Here is a 23,061-nt window from a genome sequence, read left to right on the forward strand (position 1 = left end):
ATTGCCCCGTTTCTCCCATTTCTGCTTTTTTTTGTGTTCTTCAGCTATATTATGATATACCGGGTTAGTTGGTTCGATGTCCTAAAGTTTAAGAACGGAAGGTGAAAATACAAGAAACTTTGTCCTTAATATTTACACAATATTCATGAAGTTAAGGACACTATGTCCTTAATATTTAGACAATACCCATGTGTAGCATAGGGGTATTTTCGTCCGGGTGAGTAAAAATTTATTAAGCACTGGCTAAAGAGTAAATATATTTTAAACAGTGGCTAAAGAGTAAAGACATCTCTAATTAGTGGCCAATTGTGCACTTCCCCCACAATATACATGATATGGTAGGCCCAATTATCATTATAATAAGTAAAAATAGAACGGGCTAGCCAGATTTCGGACTGGTAATTCAAAAATTGCCAGCGTTTGCAAAATCATTGAAAAATAGCCACTATTTTGCTTCAACACGGACCGATCCAGCATAATATACTGGATATTGGTACACCTGTGTATGAACTTCCAGCATATTATGCTGGAACTCCAACATGCGGAAAGTTGTAGCATAATATACTGGAGATTAGAGCATCTGTGTATGAACTTCCAGCATATTATGCTGGACCGATATATTATACTAGAACTCCAGTATATTATGCTGGAGTTCTAGTATATTGGAACTTCAATATATTATACTGGAATATTTTCTGAATTTTGAACAGTGTTTTCGTTCAAATTTATCTTACATGAAAAGTGACTAAATTTCGATTACTTTTGAAACTATGACTATTTTTCAATTATCATTTTGCAAATCTAGCTATTTTTGAATTTCTCTTTCGGGGTGGAAAAGTAAATGTAGCTAAAGGCACACCTAACAAATACCGTACAGAAACTTATCGTTTTAGGCTCTTTTATTTTTCAGTCCCTTTCTACATTCCCATTATTCAATGAATAGTGAGAAACATGACCCCATTATGCAGTCTTTGTTTTTTTTTGGGTTGGGTAAAAAGTCTTTACTTTTTGAAAAGAGAAAAAAAGGGACAGTTTTGCTTTTATTTTTCAGCAAAAGCAAGAGAGAAATTCTTGTTAAAGCACAAGTAACTTTTGCTAAAGCACGGATGCAGCTAGTAGAGCATTCTTGTTTGCATTGAACAGGTAAAACTAAGACTATTTTTAAGATTGAAATATTAATCCTCTCCAAGTTCTTAATCATTTTTTGATTTTCTTGTTTTACTTTGCAGCTTTCAGAAATGGAGATTGGCTTAGCAGTTGGAGGTGCATTTCTCTCTTCAGCTTTAAATGTTCTCTTTGATAGGCTTGCTCCTCGGGCCGAGCTGCTGAAGATGTTTCAGAGGGGAAAGCATGATGTTCGACTGCTAAAGAGGTTGAAGATGACTTTACTTGGTCTTCAAGCTGTGCTAAGTGATGCAGAGAATAAGCAGACATCAAATGAGCTTCAAGATGCCGTGGACAGTGCTGAAAACTTAATTGAAGAAATCAATTATGAAGTTTTGAGAGTTAAGGTGGAAGGTCAGCATAAAAATCATGCAGAAACAAGCAATCAGCAAGTAAGTTACCTCAACTTGTGCTTGAGTGATGAATATTTTCTTAACATAAAGGAGAAGTTGAAAGAGACCATTGAAACATTGGAGGAGTTGGAAAAGCAAATCGGCCGCCTTGGCCTAACGGGGTATCTTGATTCGGGTAAACGAGGAACTAGTACTAGACAAGATACTTCTGTAGTTGATGAATCTGAAATCTTTGGCAGGCAAAATGAAATAGAGGAATTGGTGGGCCGTTTATTATCTGTTGATACAAATGGTAAAAGTTTGAGAGTAATTCCTATTGTTGGAATGCCTGGGGTTGGCAAGACAACACTTGCTAAAGTTGTTTGCAATGATGAGAAGGTAAAAGACTATTTCGATTTGAAAGCTTGGTTTTGTGTGTCTGAACCATATGATTCTTTCAGAATAACAAAAGGTTTGCTTCAAGAAATTGGCTCATTTGACTTAAAGGACGATAACAATCTTAATCAGCTACAGGTCAAATTGAAGGAAAGCTTAAAGGGTAAAAAATTTCTTATTGTTCTGGATGATGTTTGGAATGACAACTATAATGCATGGGATGACTTGAAAAATCTTTTTGTTCAAGGAGATGCAGGAAGTACGATCATTGTGACGACACGTAAGAAAAGTGTTGCCAAGACGATGGGTAATGAGCAAATTAGCATGAATACTTTGTCTAGTGATGTCTCTTGGTCATTATTCAAAAGACATGCATTTGACAACATGGATCCTAAGGAACATCTAGAACATGTAGAAGTCGGAAAACAAATAGCAGCTAAGTGCAAAGGATTGCCCTTAGCTTTAAAGACACTTGCTGGCATTTTACGTTCCAAATTAGAGATTGAAGGGTGGAAACGTATTTTGAGAAGTGAAGTATGGGAGCTGCCCTACAATGGCATATTACCAGCATTGATGTTGAGCTACAATGATCTTCCTGCACATTTAAAGCAATGTTTTTCTTACTGTGCAATATTTCCGAAAGATTATCCATTTCGGAAAAAGCAAGTCATTCAGTTGTGGATTGCTAATGGTCTAGTACAGGGGTTACAAAAAGATGAAATAATTGAAGATTTAGGCAACCTATTCTTTCTCGAGTTGCAATCAAGATCACTTTTCGAAAAGGTCCCAAATTCTTCTAAAAATAATGCAGAGGAATTCTTAATGCATGACCTTGTGAATGATTTGGCCCAAATTGCATCTTCAAAACTTTGTATCAGATTGGAAGAGAACCAAGAGTCTCATATGTTGGAACGAAGTCGACACGTGTCCTATTCAATGGGCTATGGTGACTTTGAAAAGTTGAAACCTCTCTACAAATTGGAGCAGCTGAGGACATTGCTTCCGATCTACAGAATCAAGCTATATGATCCTTCTCTAAGCAAGAGGGTGATGCATAACATATTGCCAAGACTAACATCCTTAAGGGCATTATCATTGTCACATTATGCTATCAAAGAGTTGCCGAATGACTTATTCATCAAGTTAAAACTTCTAAGATTTTTGGACCTTTCTTTGACAGAGATAAAGCAGTTACCAGATTCAATTTGTGCACTCTATAACTTAGAGACACTTCTCTTGTCATGTTGTCAAAATCTTGTGGAGTTACCGATGCAAATGACAAAATTGATCAACTTGCGTCACCTTGACATTGGCGACACTCCTTGCTTGAAGAAGCCGCAACATCTGAGCAAGTTGAAAAGTATCCATGTGTTATTGGGAGTTGAACTTTTTATTGGTGGTAGCAGTGGTTCGAGAATGGAAGATCTGGGTTAACTACATAACTTGTATGGATCTCTATCTATTCTAGAGTTGGAAAATGTGGCCGACGGAAGCCAAGCTTTGAAGGCAAACATGAGAGGAAAGGAACATATTGAAAAGTTATCATTGGAGTGGAGCGTAAATATTGTGGACAGCTTACAAAATGATAGAGACATACTTGGTGAGCTACATCCAAATCCAAACATAAAAGAACTTGAGATCAACGGATATAGAGGGACAAACTTTCCAATTTGGCTAGCTGATTATTCATTTTCTGAGCTGGTGGAATTGTCTCTAAGCAACTGCAAGGACTGTTATTCCTTGCCAGCATTAGGCCAGCTTCCATCTCTGAAATTCCTTGCAATTCGAGGGATGCGTCGAATAATAGAGGTGACTGACGAATTCTACGGTAGTTCATCCTCCAAAAAGCCTTTCAACTCTCTTGAACGACTTGAGTTTGCAGAGATGCTGGAGTGGAAACAGTGGCACGTATTAGGGAATGGAGAGTTTCCTACACTTCAAGATCTTTCAATTGTTACTTGCCCCAAGTTGATTGGAAAGTTGCCCGAAAATATTTGTTCTCTGACAAGTTTGACAATTTCAAATTGTCCGGAACTCAATCTGGAGACACCTAACCAACTTTCAAGTCTAAAAGAGTTTAAAGTTGAAGGTTCTCCTAAGGTTGGAGTTCTTTTTGATCATGCTGAACTGTTTTTGTCTCAATTTCAGGGAATGAAGCATATTGTTGAATTATATATTACTGACTGTCAGTCTCTTACCTCCTTGCATTTTAGTAGTCTGTCAAATACATTGAAGAAAATAGAGATAAAGCGTTGTGGGAAATTGAAATTGGAGTCTTCAGTTGGCGATATGAGTAACATGTTTCTGGAGAAATTGGATCTGGAAGAATGTGATTCTATAAATGAGTTGGTCCCACAAGCACGCTATTTGAGGGTAGAAAGTTGCCACAACCTTACAAGGCTTTTGATTCCCAACGGGACTGAAGGTCTCAGAATTTATAACTGGGAGAATCTTGAAATACTTTCGGTGGCTCAAACGACGTCATTGCTTACTTTGAATATTATGCGCTGCGAGAATCTGAAGTCGCTGCCAGAACATATGCAGAAACTCCTTCCATCTCTTAAGGAACTGGAACTATATGAGTGTCCAGAAATCGAGTCCTTTACTGAAGGAGGATTGCCCTTCAATTTAGAAGTCCTTAAGATCCAACATTGCAAGAAACTGGTGAATGGGCGAAAAGAGTGGGGTTTACAGAGACTCACAGAGTTAACCATCATCCATGATGGTAGTGACGAAGAGATTCCTGCTGGTGAAAATTGGGAGTTGCCTTGCTCTATTCGACTACTTTGGATACACAATATGAAAACATTAAGCAGCCAATTTCTCAAAAGCCTCACCTCTCTTGAATATCTACGTACTTATAATTTACCTCAAATTCAGTCACTGCTGGAAGAAGGGCTTCCCTCGTCTCTTTCTCAGCTTATATTATTTGACCATGATGAGCTCCATTCACTACCGACTGAAGGTCTTCAACGCCTCACCTCGCTTCAACGTCTAGAGATCAGCTTTTGCTATCAACTCCAATATATTCCAGAATCAGCGCTGCCCTCCTCCCTCTCTGAGCTGACCATCTTGAGTTGCCCTAATCTCCAATCTCTTCAAGTAAAAAGAAAGCCTTCCTTCCTCTCTTTGCTACCTATCTGTCGTTGCGGTAATCTCCAACCTCCTCCAGAATCAGCGCTGCCCTCCTCCCTATCTAAGCTGAGTATCTTGGATTGCTCTAAACTCCAATCTCTTCCAGTAAAAGGGATGCCCTCTTCAATCTCTGTACTAAATATTTGTCACTGCCCATTGCTCAAACCACTCCTAGAATTTGAGAAGGGGAAATACTGGCCAAATATTGCTCATATTCCCACCATAAAGATCGATCGGGAATACCTGTAATGATTCAAGCGAAGGTGCTCAAACAGATGTAAGTTAAGCCTTTTTCTTTTCTTTTTTCTTTCAAGTAGCTTTTCTCTTTGCTTTTCTGCTAATTACTTCACACTGCTTGTTGAGCAGTGTGAAGAGTCTATTGCCACTATGAAACAGAGGAAGCATCTTCACTTTGGGATGAACGGTAGTATGTTGCAACTACATAAATCTTTATATCTGCGCTACAACATTGTAAGAGAAACCAGGTATAGGTTCAAATTGAAATAATTTACTCCACATATCTGTCTACTGGACGTGTAAAGTCCATTTTTTCCTACTCAAAGGTACATGAGACAGAAAATTTGTTTCCTATCTATAAAAGACAAAAGACCATGTTAAGGTTATTATGTATGATCATCTGATCTCAACTTAGATTTTTTTTTTCTTTGTCAGGATTTTGGTAACTTCTTGTAAGCTATTACAACTCCTTACTCAGTTGGTGAAAGTAAAATTGTGCTGAAATTCTCTATTAAATAGGCAATGACCTCAACTGTGATCTTTCATCAGAATGTAAGTGAAGAATCATACTTCTCTTTTGTGTGGAATTTTGCCAGCATTAGTTCTCTTTAATCAGTCAGTGAAAAGGGCTAGTCATTTCTCTTTAAGTCATCCACTGCTCTTAACAGTCAAAACTGGTCTGTTGTCCAAGTTAAAGTAGGCCATTATTTTGTTATAGCTCAGATTGACACTAATTCTTGAATTACTCCGAGTAATTCTTTCACTACTGTGGATTAATCAACATAGATATGATGTACGTAGTAGTTTTAAGGCTTCACTCTATTAATATTTATTTGTTCTAACAATATCTTCTGCTTAAATATTTTCACTTGATTGCACCACTTGATCATGTTTGACGACTGAAAACCAGTTTGCTAGGAGTTTCTCTAATGAATCAAAAAGTATTTGTACTCTTTTCCAGTTAAACCCAACCATGAACAACGTGACCTTCTTCTCTTGATTAAGAAGAATGATTTATCCTACTATGTAGCTCTCCACTATTATTGATGTTCAATTTGCTTCCTGGGACATGAATTATGCTTTGCTCTTCATTAAACACAGAGCTCTATGCTAAAGCTCCATATAGAAATTATATTTCAATGTGTGTGTGTGTGTGTGTAATCAGGGACAACCATCCGAACGTATTAGGAAATAATTAAACTTGCATTGTCAGGATTTGACAGCAATACGGCTTCAGATATTGTCTCATCTAGATTATTTTTTTCATTAATGTAAGAGTAATTTTGCCTGACTGATAGCAAAAGCATGTGTCCCTTTTCAGCATTCATGTGATGCTAATTTCTCTGTCTCTCCTTCTGTAGTTGTTTTTCAAGTTTCTAGTACTTACCTTTCCTTGCGTGTTAATTCCTTTTATTCGTTATATGAGTAGTGTGTAGCGTCTATTTGCACTGTGAAGTCGAGGAAGCATCTTTGCTCGAGATGAAATTTAAGGTTAGCTGTCAAAAGAGCTACTAATATGTTGCAACTACAGAAATATTTTTACATTATGACAAAAACTTATTGTAAATAGAATTAATAATTTGCTCTAGAAAGTAGTTAGCATATATAATTGCAATTCATGTATTCTTCTGAAAAAATATCTCACTCTTCATCTTACTTGTAGATTTTTAGTTCATGTATTGCTTGAACTTTCATCTCTATAGCAGTTCATGTATTCTTGTTCTTTCCCTTTTTCAGTGAGTTGAGCAAGGAGGATATGGTTTAGAGTAATGCATCTTCATATCAGGATGAAAGATGACAAAAAAAGGTATGTCATCTACAGAAATTTTATTCATAGTAAGAAAAGAAAAGACGTAGTATAGGCTGGAATTAATAATTTTATCTAAGAAATTCATAGCAAAATGTAATTTTAACATACATAGATTATGTCAGCCGGATGTGCATAGTCTTTTGAAATATGAGTGTATCTTACTTGAAAAATCTATTACAGCTCGTAGCTCAGTTGGTGAAAGGGGTGTCGTGCTGGCATTCTCAGGAGATATTGTGCAAGATTTTCAGTAGGTATATTTTTGGCTTATCCCTGTAGAAAAACTGCTTGAAGAGATTTTGCAAATAATCTTGTTCTTTTAAGTAGTAATAGATCTATTGATTTTCACTGATCCAAAAGAAAAGTAAAAATATATCATGATTTTCAAATTGCTTGTTAACTCTGCTTTTTGATAGTTAACACTAATGCAATTTATCAGCCATTGGCAATGTAGTTGAAAGGATGATCAGGGAAGTCAGATTGTCTAAAATAATATCCCCAGCATTTAAATTGATTGACGGTCACCTCATCAGGTATATGCTGACTGAAGTTCTGTCCTCATATTAACATAATCTATTTTTTCAGTTAACTTGCCTGCGATATCCTTTCCCTGGATGTACTGCAAAGAAGCAAAGGTTCTAATACAACTGGTCAGATATATGCAGAAGATAAAAGGTCCAGATAAAGGCAACCTCACTTTCTCAGTAAGGTAGCCAAACCTTGAAAAGAGTTACATCAAACTTGAGATTTAAAGAAATTGGATAAGATTTCCAATGTCTGATCCCCGTTATCTAAGCACATGTTCTATCAAATTGATTTTAAGTTGATGCGACTGCATTTGATAGCAAATACTAAGATTTTATCAGTATAGCACAATAGTTAAAACACCAGTTTTTGTTTCAAATATTCAAGGGTTTGCACTGAAGATATAAACATTACGTTATATCATGCACATATATGTCAGCCAGATGTGCATAGTCATTTGAAATATGAGTCAATCTTACTTGACAATTTTATTTTTTGTCTAAGTATTGCTTGAAGTTTTACCTCAACGGAAATTCATGTTATTTTTGTTGTTTCTCTTTTTACAGTGAGTTGAGGAAGGATGTGGTGGTTATGGAGTAATGCAAATGTTATCTCTTGACCTTTGATATTTCTACTGGCAGTTCAAAGGCATACAAGACAGAAAGTTTGTATTCCATAATTTAACATTTAAAAGCATCGGCATAATGTAAGTGCTATTTTGTATGATTATCTGATCTCAACTTAACGATCGTTTTTCTTTCTTTGTCAGGATTTTGGTGACAATTAGCTACTCTAGCTCATTGATTATTGGATCTCAACTTAACGATTGTGTATGCACTGTGTTTGTTGTTCAATGCTCAAACCACATTTCAAAATTATGAAACTGGAAGAGTGGCCAATAATTGCTCAAATTCCTATTGTATGCAAGATCATTGGTGGTATTATCAAGGTAAGTGATTCTCCAAATAAATATTGTTATTTATTTTTAAAACTTCTTTTGCTTTTTCATAATTTTTTTTTAAATCTTTTAGACTGATGTGCATCATTTATTTATGTCATATTAGCAAGGTTGGGCCTTGCGGCTTCTATCACCAGACGCTCTTTATTACCTGCCATCTCTATTGGCTGTGGTTGAACTACGATGTCCAACTCCCTTTCTATTCTCGTTCTAGCTTCGACTTCCTTTCTCACTCTATGAAGTGTTCGTTCAATTTCTGGATCAAAAGGAAGTAGGTTGTTTGCACTTCTACTCCTCCGCATTCAAGGGAAGAACCTGCGTTAACACAAACAAGGCAAACTGAAAATTAAAACTTGAACAAATAAGTAATAACAGCTTAACTCAGTCAAGTAGCTAATTTCTAGGTCCCCGGCAGCGGCGCCAAAAACCTGTTGGGACCAAACACACTCACGCAAGTATACGTGGTCGTCAAGTAATAGAGTAGTGAATAGATTATCATTCCCACGAGTACTTATGATTAACTTTTGACTAATTCAAACTCAACTAGCTTATCGATTCAAGCGATTTCTTATAAAATAGATAATTGTCTAATTTACTACCTAAAGACTATCAAGTAATGGAATACCAGAAATCAACACAACACTTAAATAGTTTTAAATAACAATCAATGGGAGATAATATTCCAGGGTCACGAGTTATTTAACAATCATGTTGCATTCTTAGCTTAAAATAACTAATTGATTTATCTGGATTGTTGGTTCACAGGGTTGATATTGCTCATAAAAATCTGTCGAGCCCTTACTCGCCTATTCAAGCTAACTTAATACCTATATGTCTATAGAATTAAACTTAACAAGAACGCATTTACAATTCCTGTATTGCAACCGAGCAAGGCAATTAGGTATATGTCTATCCCAATTGAGAATCATTTCCCCGATGCCCGGGTTTAAGAACTTGCTCTATTTAATTCTATATGCAATCTAGAGTTCCCACTTTCGAGTTCAGCTCTAGATTCGTAGATAGTATTTCACTGTTAGCTACTCAGCAAAATAATTAAAAACAGAATTAAATAAACAACCCAATATGATAAAATCAACTTCGTCAAATTAAACTTCAAACATCAACATTCATGTATACCCATGACCCTAGAACAATAGGGTTCTTAGCCACTCATATTCAGGCAATCATAAAAAATTCACAAGAGTGCATAAAAATCAATAAAAGAAAGAGAGAATAGGAACTCAAGACGAATTCCGTAGTTTTAGAACTTTGTTGTGGCTTTTTCCCCTTCTCCCATATGTCAACTGACCTAAAGGAGGCGTTTTTGGCTTATATATTGCGTACAAAAGTCGTGGGCCAAAGCTCTCCTATTCCTAGTCCAAATCAGCTTCAGGGATTGATGCTAAGGTGGATGCGACGCATCCACCTCGTCCTCCATTTCTCAGTTTTGCATGCGAAGGTGGATGCGACGCATCCACCCCTAGTTCCTCCATCTCAGCTTTGCCCAGGTGCGGATGCTATGGCGGATGCTATGGGCTGACTTCACTGCTAAGGGTGCGCGAACTGATCTTTTTCTAGATGGATGCGACGCATCCAATCTCTCTTCCTCTACCTAGAGCACCTTTTCTTCATATTTTTGCACTCCAAACACCCTAATTCACCACACACAACTCAATTAGTCATAAAACCAATAATTAAACCATGTTGGGCATTTTAAAGATCAAATAACATCAAGAAGCGGTTAAAACATGGGTAAAGTAACATCAACACATATCGAAATATGCCAAACATCACTACCCCACACTTAAACCTTTGTTCGTCCTCGAACAAACCATCATATTATGAAACTGGAAGAGTGGCCAATAATTGCTCAAATTCCTATTGTATGCAAGATCATTGTGTTGCGGAAGCCAAATGTATATAGTGTGAATGAGTCACAACTACTATACCAAAAATTATGACAACCACTAAATAATAAACAAGACAATAAGACAACAATAAAAGAACACCAGAATTTACGAGGTTCGGCCAATTTTGCCTACTTCCTCGGACACAATCAATATTTTATTCCACTCCAAAATTACAAGTGAAATAATACTAAAGAGAGAAGATACAAATGCCTTAAGAAGATAAAAGGCAAATGAGAGGTGTGTTTAAATCCTAAACATTAGGCCTCCTTTTATAGGGTGAAATTCTCATTCAAAATTGTCATCCACCGATGTGGTACTTTTGCCAATTTCAACAAATCTCCACCTTGGCAAAATTCCACATCTTCAATTTTCTCTCAATAACAAATTTTGGTTGTGTCTTCATCTTCAATCTTTAGTGTTCAACAATGTTGATCAAATCCAAACAATGTTGAAACTTGACCGCAGTCACCACTTTTGTCAGCATATCAGCAGGGTTCTCCGTAGTATGAATTTTCTTCACCGTGACTCCACCTTCTTCTATGATTTCTCGTACGAAATGATACCGAACATCAATGTGCTTCGTCCTTGCATGATAAACTTGGTTCTTCGCTAATTGAATAGCACTTTGACTATCACAAAAAATTGTAATATTTTTTTGTTCAATACCAAGCTCCTTTAGCAACCCCTGAAGCCAAATTGCCTCCTTCACAGCCTCCGTAATAGCCATGTACTCTGCCTCTGTTGTAGACAAAGCAACTGTTGACTGCAAAGTAGACTTCCAACTAACTGGTGCCTTTGCAAAAGTAAACACATAACCAGTAGTTGACCTTCGTTTGTCCAGATCACCCGCAAAATCTGAGTCACAATATCCAACTACAGACCGATTGCCTTCCTGCTCAAAAACTAACCCAACATCTACAGTACTATGAATATACCGTAGAATCCATTTCACAGCTTGCCAATGCTCCTTTCCTGGATTATGCATATATCTGCTAATAACTCCAACGACTTGTGAAATGTCAGGTCTCGTACAAACCATTGCATACATCAAGCTACCAACAACATTTGCGTATGGTACCCTTGACATATACTCCTGTTCAGTTTCATCCTTTGGCGACATAGTAGTACTTAGCTTAAAATGGGGAGCAAGTGGCGTACTAATTGGCTTAGTCTTCTTATCTATGCCAAAACGCTTTAGTACTCTCTTCAAATATTCTTTCTGAGATAAACAGAGTTTCTTTGTACGTCTATCTCTTATTATCTCCATGCCAAGAATTTTCTTTGCCTCACCCAGATCCTTCATCTCGAACTCCTCCTTCAGTTGAATCTTCAACTTATCAATTTCTTCCGAATTCTTGGAAGTTATCAACATATCATCAACATATAGGAGAAGATATACAAAGGAACCATCATTAAGTTTGCGCAAATACACACAATGATCGTATTTGCTTCTCTTGTACCCTTGCCGCAACATAAACTTGTCAAATCGCTTGTACCATTGTCTAGAAGATTGTTTCAATCCGTACAACGATTTTTCAAGTTTGCATACTATATTTTCTTTTCCAGCAACTTTGAATCCTTCTGGCTGAGTCATGTAGATTTCCTCCTCCAAGTTTCCATGTAAAAACGCAGTTTTTACATCCATCTGAACTAGTTCCAAATCCAACTGTGCTACCAAAGCCAACATAATTCTAATGGAGGAATGTTTTACAACTGGAGAAAATACTTCATTGTAATCAATTCCCTCCTTTTGAGCATATCCTTTGGCCACCAATCTTGCTTTGTAGCGAACATCTTCTTGGTTAGGAAATCCTTCTTTCTTTGCAAATACCCATTTGCACCCAATTGCTTTCTTTCCCTTCGGGAGATTGGCCAATTTCCATGTATGATTCTGATGAAGGGACTGCATTTCTTCATTCATGGCAATCCTCCACTTATCTTCTTCTGAACTTTGGATTGCGTCTTTATAAGTGGTAGGAACACCATCAGCTACAATTGAGGTTGCACAAGCAACCGTCTCTATAAGACGAACAGGTTTCGTTATTGTCCTTTTTGGCCTGCTGGTTGCTATTGATTCAAGTTGTTGTCGAGGTTCCTGAGTTGGAATCTCCCTTTCTACTGGCTCTTCTTCCAGAGGGTAATCTTCATGAGTTTCCTCCTCTGCTTCTTGTGTAGGAAAAATAAATTTTCCCTCAAACTCCACCTGCTTTGATGCACCACCAGTTTGTTTGACATCTTCAACTGTCATCTTATTTGTTATGGTAGATTCATCAAAGGTAACATCTCTGCTGAATATAATATTCCTTGTCTCTGGACACCATAAGCGGTATCCTTTGACTCCAGAAGTAATCCCCATAAATATAGCCTTCTTTGCTCTCGGATCCAATTTTGACTCTTTCACATGATAGTATGCAATTGAGCCAAACACGTGCAAAGAGTCATAATCTACAGCAGGTTTTCCATACCATTTTTCAAATGGTGTCTTGCCATCAATAGCAGCAGATGGTAGACGATTAATGAGGTGGCATGCATATGTAATTGCCTCAGCCCAAAATTCTTTGCCCAAGCCAGCATTGGACAACATACACCGTACCTTCTCCAGTAAAGTCCGGTTCATACGTTCTGCCACTCCATTCTGTTGTGGTGTATTTCTGACAGTGAAGTGTCGGACGATGCCATCATTTTCACAGACCTTATTGAAATGATCATTTTTGTATTCACCTCCATTGTCTGTGCGAATACACTTGATCCTCCTGCCTGTTTGATTCTCCACCATCGTTTTCCATTTGAGAAAAATTCCCAACACTTCATCTTTCCTCTTCATTGTATACACCCACACTCTTCGGGAAAAATCATCAACAAAGGTTACAAAATAGTGCTTCCCACCCAATGAAGGTGTTTTGGAAGCACCCCAAACATCAGAGTGTACATAATCCAAAATGCCTTTAGTATTATGGATCGCTGTACCAAATTTAACCCTTGTTTGTTTTCCTTTGACACAATGCTCGCAAAACTCCAAGTTGCAAGTCTTTACACCTTTTAACAATCCTTGATTAGATAGAGCTTTCAAGGATTTCCCTCCAGCATGTCCCAAGCGCATGTGCCATAGCCTGGTTGCTTCTGCCTCTTTGTCATCACTGGATGTCACTGTTGCTGTCCCAATAACTGTGCTACCACGATAGCAGTACATGTTATTGTTCTTCCGATTGGCCTTCATTACCACTAGTGCACCGGAGCATATTCTCATCACTCCATTTTCTGCAATGATTTTGAACCCTTTTGATTCTAGAGCTCCCACAGAGATGAGATTCTTCTTCAAACCCGGTACATATCGAACATCTGTTAATGTTCTGATCATTCCATCATGGCTCCTTAATCTTATTGAACCAATGCCATATGAGGTAAGAGGGCTGTTATCCGCTGTGTGGATGACTCCATATTCTCCTTCTTGAAAATTCACGAACCAGTCCTTGTTGGGACACATATGATAGCTACAAGCCGAGTCCATCAACCATATGTCTGATGATGTTGATAACTCTGTTGTAACTAATGAGAAGTCTGAATCATCACAATCAGCTACATTTGAATCCATAATGGCCTTTCCATTGTTATGTCTGGCCTTATTCTTCAACTTCGGACAGTCTTTCTTCCAGTGCCCCTTTTCTCGACAAAAGGCACATTCATCTTTGCTGGGTCTAGATCTCGACTTGGATCTTCCCTTCTTAGCCCTCGTTTGATTTTGAGGACGACCCCTCACAATTAGTGCTTCTCCTTCTCCGCCCCTTCTGTTTTTCTCCCTTTCTTTGTTCATAGCTGTACAAAGCCGAACAAACTTCTCTGAGAGAAATTTCGTCATTTCCATGGAGTAGAGTAGTTTCAAGGTGCTCGTACTCATTAGGAAGTGACCCCAACAACATCAAGGCCAAGTCACCATCATCAAAAGTTGCATCCATATTTTGCAAATCTGTGACCAACTTATTGAAACTGGTGATATGTTCATTCATTGTGGTACCAGGAACATAGGTGAAGCGAAACAGTCTCTTCTTCATGTACAATTTATTTTGACTGTTTTTCTTCAAAAATTTATCCTCCAGTGCTTTCCATAATTTACTTGCAGAAGTTTCCTTTGTGTATGGATATTTCTGCTCTCTAGCAAGGTAGGATCGAATGGTACCGCAAGCAACACGATTGATAATTTTCCAATCTTCTTCTCCAATAACATCTGGCTTCTTTTCTTCAATGGCAAGATCTAGCCCTTGTTGAAAAAGAACATCTAGAACCTCGCCCTGCCACATCCCAAAATGTCCTGACCCGTCAAAAATTTCTACCGCAAATTTTGCATTTGACACAATTCTTGTCATAAGCGAAGATGCCAACGATGACGTATTATTGACACTTGATGTAGATTCTTCTTGTTTACTGTCTCCCATTTTGACACAAATATTATTTAGTAGCTAGCTGACGACACAAATCAAGATTATTTCCTTTCTGGTGTGGAAGATCAGACTAAGCTGCAACCACAGAGCATACTCAAGACAGAACCTTGACTCAGTTACCAAGATAGATCTTTTCTGATGTGGAAGATCAGACTATGCTGCAACCACAGAGCATACTTAGACAGTACCTTGGCTCTGATACCAATTGTTGCGGAAGCCAAATGTATATAGTGTGAATGAGTCACAACTACTATACCAAAAATTATGACAACCACTAAATAATAAACAAGACAATAAGACAACAATAAAAGAACACCAGAATTTACGAGGTTCGGCCAATTTTGCCTACTTCCTCGGACACAATCAATATTTTATTCCACTCCAAAATTACAAGTGAAATAATACTAAAGAGAGAAGATACAAATGCCTTAAGAAGATAAAAGGCAAATGAGAGGTGTGTTTAAATCCTAAACATTAGGCCTCCTTTTATAGGGTGAAATTCTCATTCAAAATTGTCATCCACCGATGTGGTACTTTTGCCAATTTCAACACATTGGTGGTATGATCAAGGTAAGTGATTCTCCAAATAAATATTGTTATTTATTTTTAAAACTTCTTTTGCTTTTTCATAAAAAAATTTTAAAATCTTTTAGACTGATGTGCATCATTTATTTTTGTCGTGAAAGTTATTCGTCCCTTTGTTTCCCTGTTTCTGATCTCCAATTCTCCGGTCACTTCCTGTACAACATGAATGGTTATCTCCTATACTTCTTCTACTTCTTTTTTCTGTTTTGCTTTTCTATCTTCAATTTTGCCTTCAATTTTAATTTTGGACATGAAAAACACATACTATCTCTTATTCACACGAAGTTAAACGAATATAAGCTCTCTCCTCGTAATTTAATACCTCTGGGTAGAAGTAATTAATGTAAAAGAAAAGGAAAAATATGAGAATCTTAGGCATGCTGACATTTAGCTTAATATGTTTTCGTTAGAGCATTATCATCTGAATAACTTTGTTATACTTCTCTATTTTTTTGTCTAGGATTTTGGCATCGGTATGAAGATTTTCTGATCAGATTTTTTCATTAGAGTATTCCTGTCACATAATGTTTATTTGTTTCCCCAGCCGCTGGATGTACAACAATGATGAGGGTTGTTCATTCCTATACTCCTGTTCTTTCAGTCCTTTGAAGAAGCAAAAGTTCAAGTACAGTTGGTTAGATATATGCAATCTCAAATTTACAATCAGGCACACTTTGCATGTTCCCTGTAAGAAATTCACATGAAGTTTGCAAAAGCAAATAATTTTAAAGATTGATGTGGAAATTGATCGAGAAAGGGAAAGGAGTGGCCAATAGATTACTCGAGTTCTCAACTTAAGGATTGATGTGGAGTGTGTGTGCTGAGGATTTCCTCCTTTCCTTTTCTACTAGCTCGATTTGGCCGTTAATACGTTGTCATGTCGTTGAAACTACTATGCTAGATCTTGAATAATTGAGAAGCCTTCAGTTGTTGATTAATTGTTAAACCAAGTAACATCAGAGATGCCCCTTGATTTTGCTTTGTTCTTATAGCTTCTTCATCGTAAAAAAATTGATTGGGAGCTATGAAATATTGAAACTTCTTCACTTGGCAGAAAGTTTAGGAATCATTTTCGCAGGCAGATAAAACCATGATTGTTGATTACTTGTCTAGAGGAATCAATCATGTATAGCTATACAAATGTTGGCTGCTGAAATAGTCACATTGATTGGCGAAGAGTTCTAACATATCCTTTTTTTTTTTTTTTTTTCAGTTTGGTTTTAATGAGTTGTTGAGAAGGGAAAGCTGTTGAGATATTTAAGTTACTCTGAGAAGGGACTTGGCCTTTCTGCTCTGGTTACGATTGGCCAACGGAAAGCAAAAGACGAAATAATTATTGAACTTTCTGTATTGAGTAATCTGAACTTCTGGATGTGAACGGTTAAAGCAAACTGTAAATGCACTGTAAAATGTACAAGAAACAGAGGAGATTCTGAGGAAGAGAACATTGAATGTCAATGAGAAGAGAAAGTAAAGTTTCAATGGTCTCTTATTTTCTTTTGTCAAGTTGGCTAGTGAAAGATGTGCATGCATTCTTCGGAAGTTGGACCTATTCAATTCAGCTCCAGATTTAGGACGGGTTCAACTGAATTCATTGTTTTTGGTGCAAAATTTGATAGCTGAAGATGGTGTTAGAGATTATAGCATGTTGCTTATATGGTGTTTCTTACTTCTTGTAAGTTTCTATCCACTAACACTGTAAAGAAGTTTTTACATTAATAGGTTGCCTAAATGTTAATTATAAACAATTGTCCATACAATAACAATAACCATTATGCCTCAATCCCAAAGACTCCGCCGTCTCACAGATTAAACCATCATTCTTGATGGTAGTAACGAAGAGATTCTTGCTGATAAAAATTGGGAATTACATTGCTCTAGCTATTCGACGTTTTAAAGTAGACAATCTGAAAACATTAAGCAGCCAAGTTCTCAAAAGCCTCACTTATCTGAAATATCTATCTATTTGTAATTCACCTCAAGTTTGGTCACAACTCGAAGAAGGTATTCCCTCGTCCCTCACTTCACCTCGAAGTCTAGATGTAAGTTATTCTCTACTTTAGTAGCTTCCTATTTTTTGTTACTTCTATTTGCTTGTTTTTAATTCTTTTCCTTTGTTAAATCGTATTGAGTAGTGCGTAGAGTCTACTGCGCTATGATAGTTAGTCCAATGGTCTTAACTATCAGAACTGATATTTTTGTCATATTAAGATATGTTCGCGGTTTTGCTATAGCTGAGTGTGACGTTATGCTTATACTTTGGAAAGCTAGCAAAGTGGAATTTCCAGCTTTGGATGGACAGTGTACTTCACTTGCTGCCCTTCAGTTCCCTGGCGAGGATGTCAACCCGCCCCACACTCACCCTCGTGCATCTGAGCTATTATTAGTAGTGCAGGGCAGTCTAGAAGTTGGATTGTTAGATAGTAGTAACAAGCTCTATACTTAGACTCTACAAATTTGTGTTTCCTAAAGGACTAGTGCATTATTAGTACAATACTGATTGGAATAAATCAGCTACAGTTGTTTCTGCATTTGGTAGCGCAAATGTAGGAACCATTTCACATCCAACAGCTCTGTTTGCTACTTGTGTCGATGATCAGATTCTCGCTAAGTAATTCAAGACTGATCATAACTGAACATATTATTGACTTTTCTTCCTCAACTATTTGATATAACCATCCATCATATGAGTTTTGATACACCAAATGAGAAGGCCTGAGATTGATTAATGTTGAGGCAATCCAGTTCTTTTAGTTTATTCTTTAAATACACTGACATAGTTATAAGTTAATCCATTGTAGCATGTGGACTGGTATTTATAGGGAAAAAACAAGATACATTAAAAATTAACAAGTATTGAAGTCATCATAGAACTAGACAAATGAAGGACTATTATTGGCAATTGAAACTCATAAGTAGCTTTATTATTTCATTCTTCTGTTTGGCAAGGAAAATGTGTTAACATAGTTATATAGGTAACTATGTATGTATTATTATAGGATATCAGCACTATATATCATTATAGGATATCAGCTTAGCAAAAAAAAACAACATTTGCCTTGCCCAAGTTTTCAAAAGCCTCACCTCTCTTGAATCTCTATATAATCTTAATTTACCTCAAATTCAATCACTGCTAGAAGAAGGGGTTCTTGAGCTCCATTTACTACCGACGAGAGGTCTTCAGTGCCTCACATCGCTTCGATGTCTATGGATCAGCGACGTCTCTTTATTTTTGGTTATTTCTATTGGCTTGTTTGTTAATTCTTTTCCTCTGTCAAAAGTCTTGTTGAGCAGTGTGTAGTGTGTCCATTGCCACAATAAAGTCGAGGAATCATCTTGAGACCGAGATGAATTTAATGTTGGATGACAACAAGAAAGGGTGCTAAAATGCTTATATTTGCATTGAAACATTGTAAAAAACAAATCTGGTATATGCAGAAATTGAGATAATTTTCTCAAAAAAATTGATAGCTAAGGTAATGAACTGGTGATCTTTTACCATGCACATATATGTCATCCGGATGTTTATTGTCTTTGGAAATTCATCTTAAAATAGATAGATTGCTCTGATCTCAATTTAGCAATCTTTTTCTTTCTTTGTCAGGATTTTGGTTACAATATGCAAGCCATTACAGATCTTATAGCTGAGTGTGGCGTTATGCTTATATTGCACAGTTTATACATTGCTCTGAGTAATTAACATTCTTTTGCTCAACCAAATTCCTCAGCTTAACAAGTTTCATTTGATTGCAATGCTTTCAGGTTTTCTTCCAAAATATCTTACCAAATCAGAAAACGATGTTTGACATAAATGATGAATTATGTTTTTCTCATCGTCAAAAGCATATCTTTATGTTAAGGCTACATACAGAAGTTAAATTCCAACGGAAAAAAAAAAGGATAGAGCAGATAACTATCCAAAGTTTTAGGAAATAAGTATACTTCCATTGCCGGGATTTTGGCAGCAATTCAGGAATTTGTTTTCATCATTCATAAGAAAAGATATGTTTAATTCCTTACTGATGTGCAGATATCACCCAGAGCTTAGAATTTGTATCTATGTTATGAGAAATATCGTCTCTAGAATGGATTTACAGCTAAGTAAGAACAACTTTTCTATTTTGTAGGAATTTGATAATAGTACAAGGTTCAATTGATTGCTTTCTCTGCTCAACAATACAAAATTATTTCTTCATGGAAATGAGTCCTTTGCTACTAGTAGCAAAAGAGAGATTGAAACAGAGGGATTATTTATTTTTGAATCTTCTGTTATCATTTTTATAGGCAACAATTATACAATTTATCAGCCCTTTGATCTGTTGGCAGCGCGCATAGTTGAAAGGATATTAACTTTGCAATTTTCAGAGGTAGACGAACATAAATCAGAAAACACAAGTTCAGAACTTTGCAATTTTTAACAAGTTTACATTTGTTTTGTTTCCTTAAATAGTCATATAATTTGCGAACAATTATCTACTATAATCAGGGAGATTCAAACAAAATGCCTAAACAATATCAACTGCAAACAGTCTTTTATTATTTATTGAAGGAAAAGTAAGCATAGAATAAGACTTTTGAGAATAACAATCTACTCAATCATATCCATCCCCATATTTGTATCTTTACACACAAGGATTCCCAACAACTATCTAAAAAACGATAATAGGCATGTCTCCATGATCTCTTGAAAAGCAAACAAGAACATACTCCCCAAAAGCTTAGACCAAATCCTATTGACATTGCAATGTAGAACCAATCAAGTTCATCTTCATCACTATCATCTTTTTCAGTATCAACATCAGGATTTTGACCACCTGAACTGCAGTTCGCCAAGAGTGGAAGCCCGCAAAGCTCATTTCCCTGGAAACTCGAGGAATTAAAGCTTTGAAGTTGAGTGCTCACAGGTATCTTTCCCGACAAATTGTTATAAGACATATTCAAGAAGCTCAAAGTTGACAAACTCGAAATGCTTTGCGGGATTTGGCCAGAAAGTTGATTTTTTGAAAGATCAAGGGATTCGAGCACTTTCATGTCGCCAATGCCATTAGGGATCGTACCTGTTAGATGGTTTGTTGAGAAATTACAGAATCTCAAACTTACAAGACTGGTAAAACTTATAGGAATATTTCCAGAGAGATTATTGCTAGACATATCCATGCTTGAAACCAACGCCAATGTTTTATCATACTGGTAGTTATTGCCTTTAGTTGTCACCATTGCGCTTTCTCTCACAATTTCTCCAAAATCAAAAGAAACATACTCAATATCAGCTTCCCCCAACTTATCTCCGGCGACCATTGCTGTTAAATTGCTAATACACCTTGGTATAGTTCCAAAGAAACTATTGTTTGCAAGGTCTAAGATTTGAAGATCTTTGAGGTGACAAATTTCTGGAGGCAATTCACCATAGAATTTGTTTGAGCTAAGGCTAAGGATTATCAAATCTGAAAACTTCATTCCTAACCATGGTGGTACTTGTCCTACGAATTCGTTCTCAGCTAAATCAAGTTTCAGCAACCCTCTACATTTTGCCAATGATGAAGGTAATGGACCAGTAAGTCTATTTCTTCGGAAGTCCAAAGAATTCAAATTACTTAAAACCTCCATGGATCTCGGTATGCCTCCAATCAAGTTATTGTCCCCCAAGTTTAAAACGCTCAACATTAACCAGTTCATCCAACAATCAGGAATTTCTCCTGACAAATCATTTCCCTCAAGGTTTAAGATCTCCAACATGTAGGATCCGTTCTTATTTGTTTCGCACAAGAAGTGAGATAAACCTCCTGAAAAGGAATTGTTCGAGAGGTCTAGCTCAAATAGATGGGGTGAAACCTGAGGTAGTGGACCACTGAAATTGTTGGAACCCAATAATATTAACAAAATATAAGGTGTTGAGATGGTTGGAACCACACCAAAAAATCGGTTATGAGAAAGATCGAGATACTCAATTTGAGAAGATAAGTTCCAAAACCAAGTTGGAACCTCACCTTGTATTCCACCATTTGATATGTCCACACGCTCTATATTCTTTTGAGTCTGGAGCCACATGGGAAACAGAGGACCTATATTCCAGCCGCCTATTTGAATACGAATGGCTTGGAAAGGTGGAATCCACTTCTGACTCACTTTTAAAGTCAGATTATTGTTAGATGCAAAGAAGTGTCTTAATTGTGTCCAGTTGGTGAAATGACTTTCTGTTACAACACCTTCCAACCTATTGTTAGAGATGTCAATGATTTCTAGCACTGGGAGTTGGCTAAGACTTTCTGGGAGTGTTCCTGTCAGTTTATTGTTTTTTAGTATCAATTCCGCCAAAGAAGAACTATTTCTCAATCCTGCTGGAAGGAAATTACTCCTACTGTTGAACAATTCAAATACTTCTCCTTCAAATAGATTTTCAGAGAGACTAAACGAACGTAGTTTCGATAACTTTCCAATTACATTTGGTAATTTTCCAGAAAGCATATTTTTAGAAAGGTCAATACTCTTTATTGAGCTCAAATTTGAAATCGCATTTGAAACTATTCCCTCAATATTGTTTCTGTAAAGCCTAAGTGATTCCAAATCTTTGCATCGATATAACCAATTCGGGATAGTGGAGTTGAGGTTGTTGGATGAAAGATCAAGATTTTTAAGTTTTGTTATGTTTCTAGCCTCATTCGGTATCGCACCTTCAATACCACTAGAACCAAGCTCAAGATATTCAAGATTATTAAGATCAAACAACCATCTCGGTAAAAGACAATTGAAAGAGTTGTCACTTGCCCTGAAGGCCGTGAGAGAAGTAAAGTTAACGGGACCTTCGGGAAAAGGGCCAATTAAATTACTATCACTCAAATCAAGAGAAACAAGACTAGGGAGATTGAAAACCCATTTGGGAATAGAAGAACTAAAGTTGTTCTGAGAAAGGTCGAGTGTTTCAAGTGAAGAAAAATTATGATGAAGTAAATGTGGTATATAATGAAGTCTACATCTATATAAATGAAGATCAACAAGAGAAGGAAGCATGTTAATGACCTGTAGCCAGTTAGTTGCATTGCTGAGATCCACACTATAAATCCCCAGATTCTCAAGATTTAAAAGACTTGGCAGCCACTCAAGGTTATTGATCCTTACAAGATTTGGTCCGTACAAATCATTGATTATCTGTAGCTCAATCACATGACGATTCAGATTGTGGCACACAACTCCTTCCCATTCACAACAGTCTTTTCCAACAATCCAAGAGGAGAGAAAATTTGAGGGATCATATACTTCTTTCTTTAGACTCTCCAACGCTTGTTGCTCATTTTCTCTGCAAATGCCAATACAAACACTAAACGTGGTGTTTGTCAAAATGAAAAACAAGAAAAAACAGAATGTTATCGGTAACGCTTTCATGATGTGCAAAGCTTTAGACTAGGAACTGAAAAGAATGTATTAGGGAAGGCATACATATATATATAACATTTAGAACTGTTGTTCAAGAATACACTGTCTAGAAAGATATTGACTGTAAAATTCAAAGAATTTGTTGATTTTAAAGTATTTTATCCTTTTAAAAACTATACAAAAAAATATAATTGGCGGACCTTAA

At 36.7% G+C, this 23,061-nt stretch overlaps 1 protein-coding gene and 1 pseudogene across 1 annotated transcript; one reads left to right on the plus strand and one right to left on the minus strand.

Moving 5' to 3' along the window:
• The first annotated feature begins 1,200 nt into the window (after nucleotides 1-1,200).
• On the plus strand, nucleotides 1,201-17,268 carry LOC104106306 (putative disease resistance RPP13-like protein 1; annotated as a pseudogene).
• Nucleotides 17,269-20,000: 2,732 nt separating this feature from the next.
• Nucleotides 20,001-22,904, minus strand: LOC104106313 (receptor-like protein EIX2). Its single transcript, XM_009614836.4, has one exon. The coding sequence runs from the start codon at nucleotides 22,863-22,865 to the stop codon at nucleotides 20,082-20,084; it is 2,784 nt and encodes a 927-aa protein (XP_009613131.3). The 5' UTR covers nucleotides 22,866-22,904; the 3' UTR covers nucleotides 20,001-20,081.
• Nucleotides 22,905-23,061: the final 157 nt, after the last annotated feature.

This window comes from Nicotiana tomentosiformis, chromosome 1 (assembly GCF_000390325.3).
Source record: "Nicotiana tomentosiformis chromosome 1, ASM39032v3, whole genome shotgun sequence".
Taxonomy (NCBI): Eukaryota; Viridiplantae; Streptophyta; class Magnoliopsida; order Solanales; family Solanaceae; genus Nicotiana; species Nicotiana tomentosiformis.

Bases quoted from the DNA above. Each gene is read 5' to 3' on its own strand.
- LOC104106313 (XM_009614836.4), bottom strand. From the start codon at position 22,865: ATGAAAGCGTTACCGATAACATTCTGTTTTTTCTTGTTTTTCATTTTG.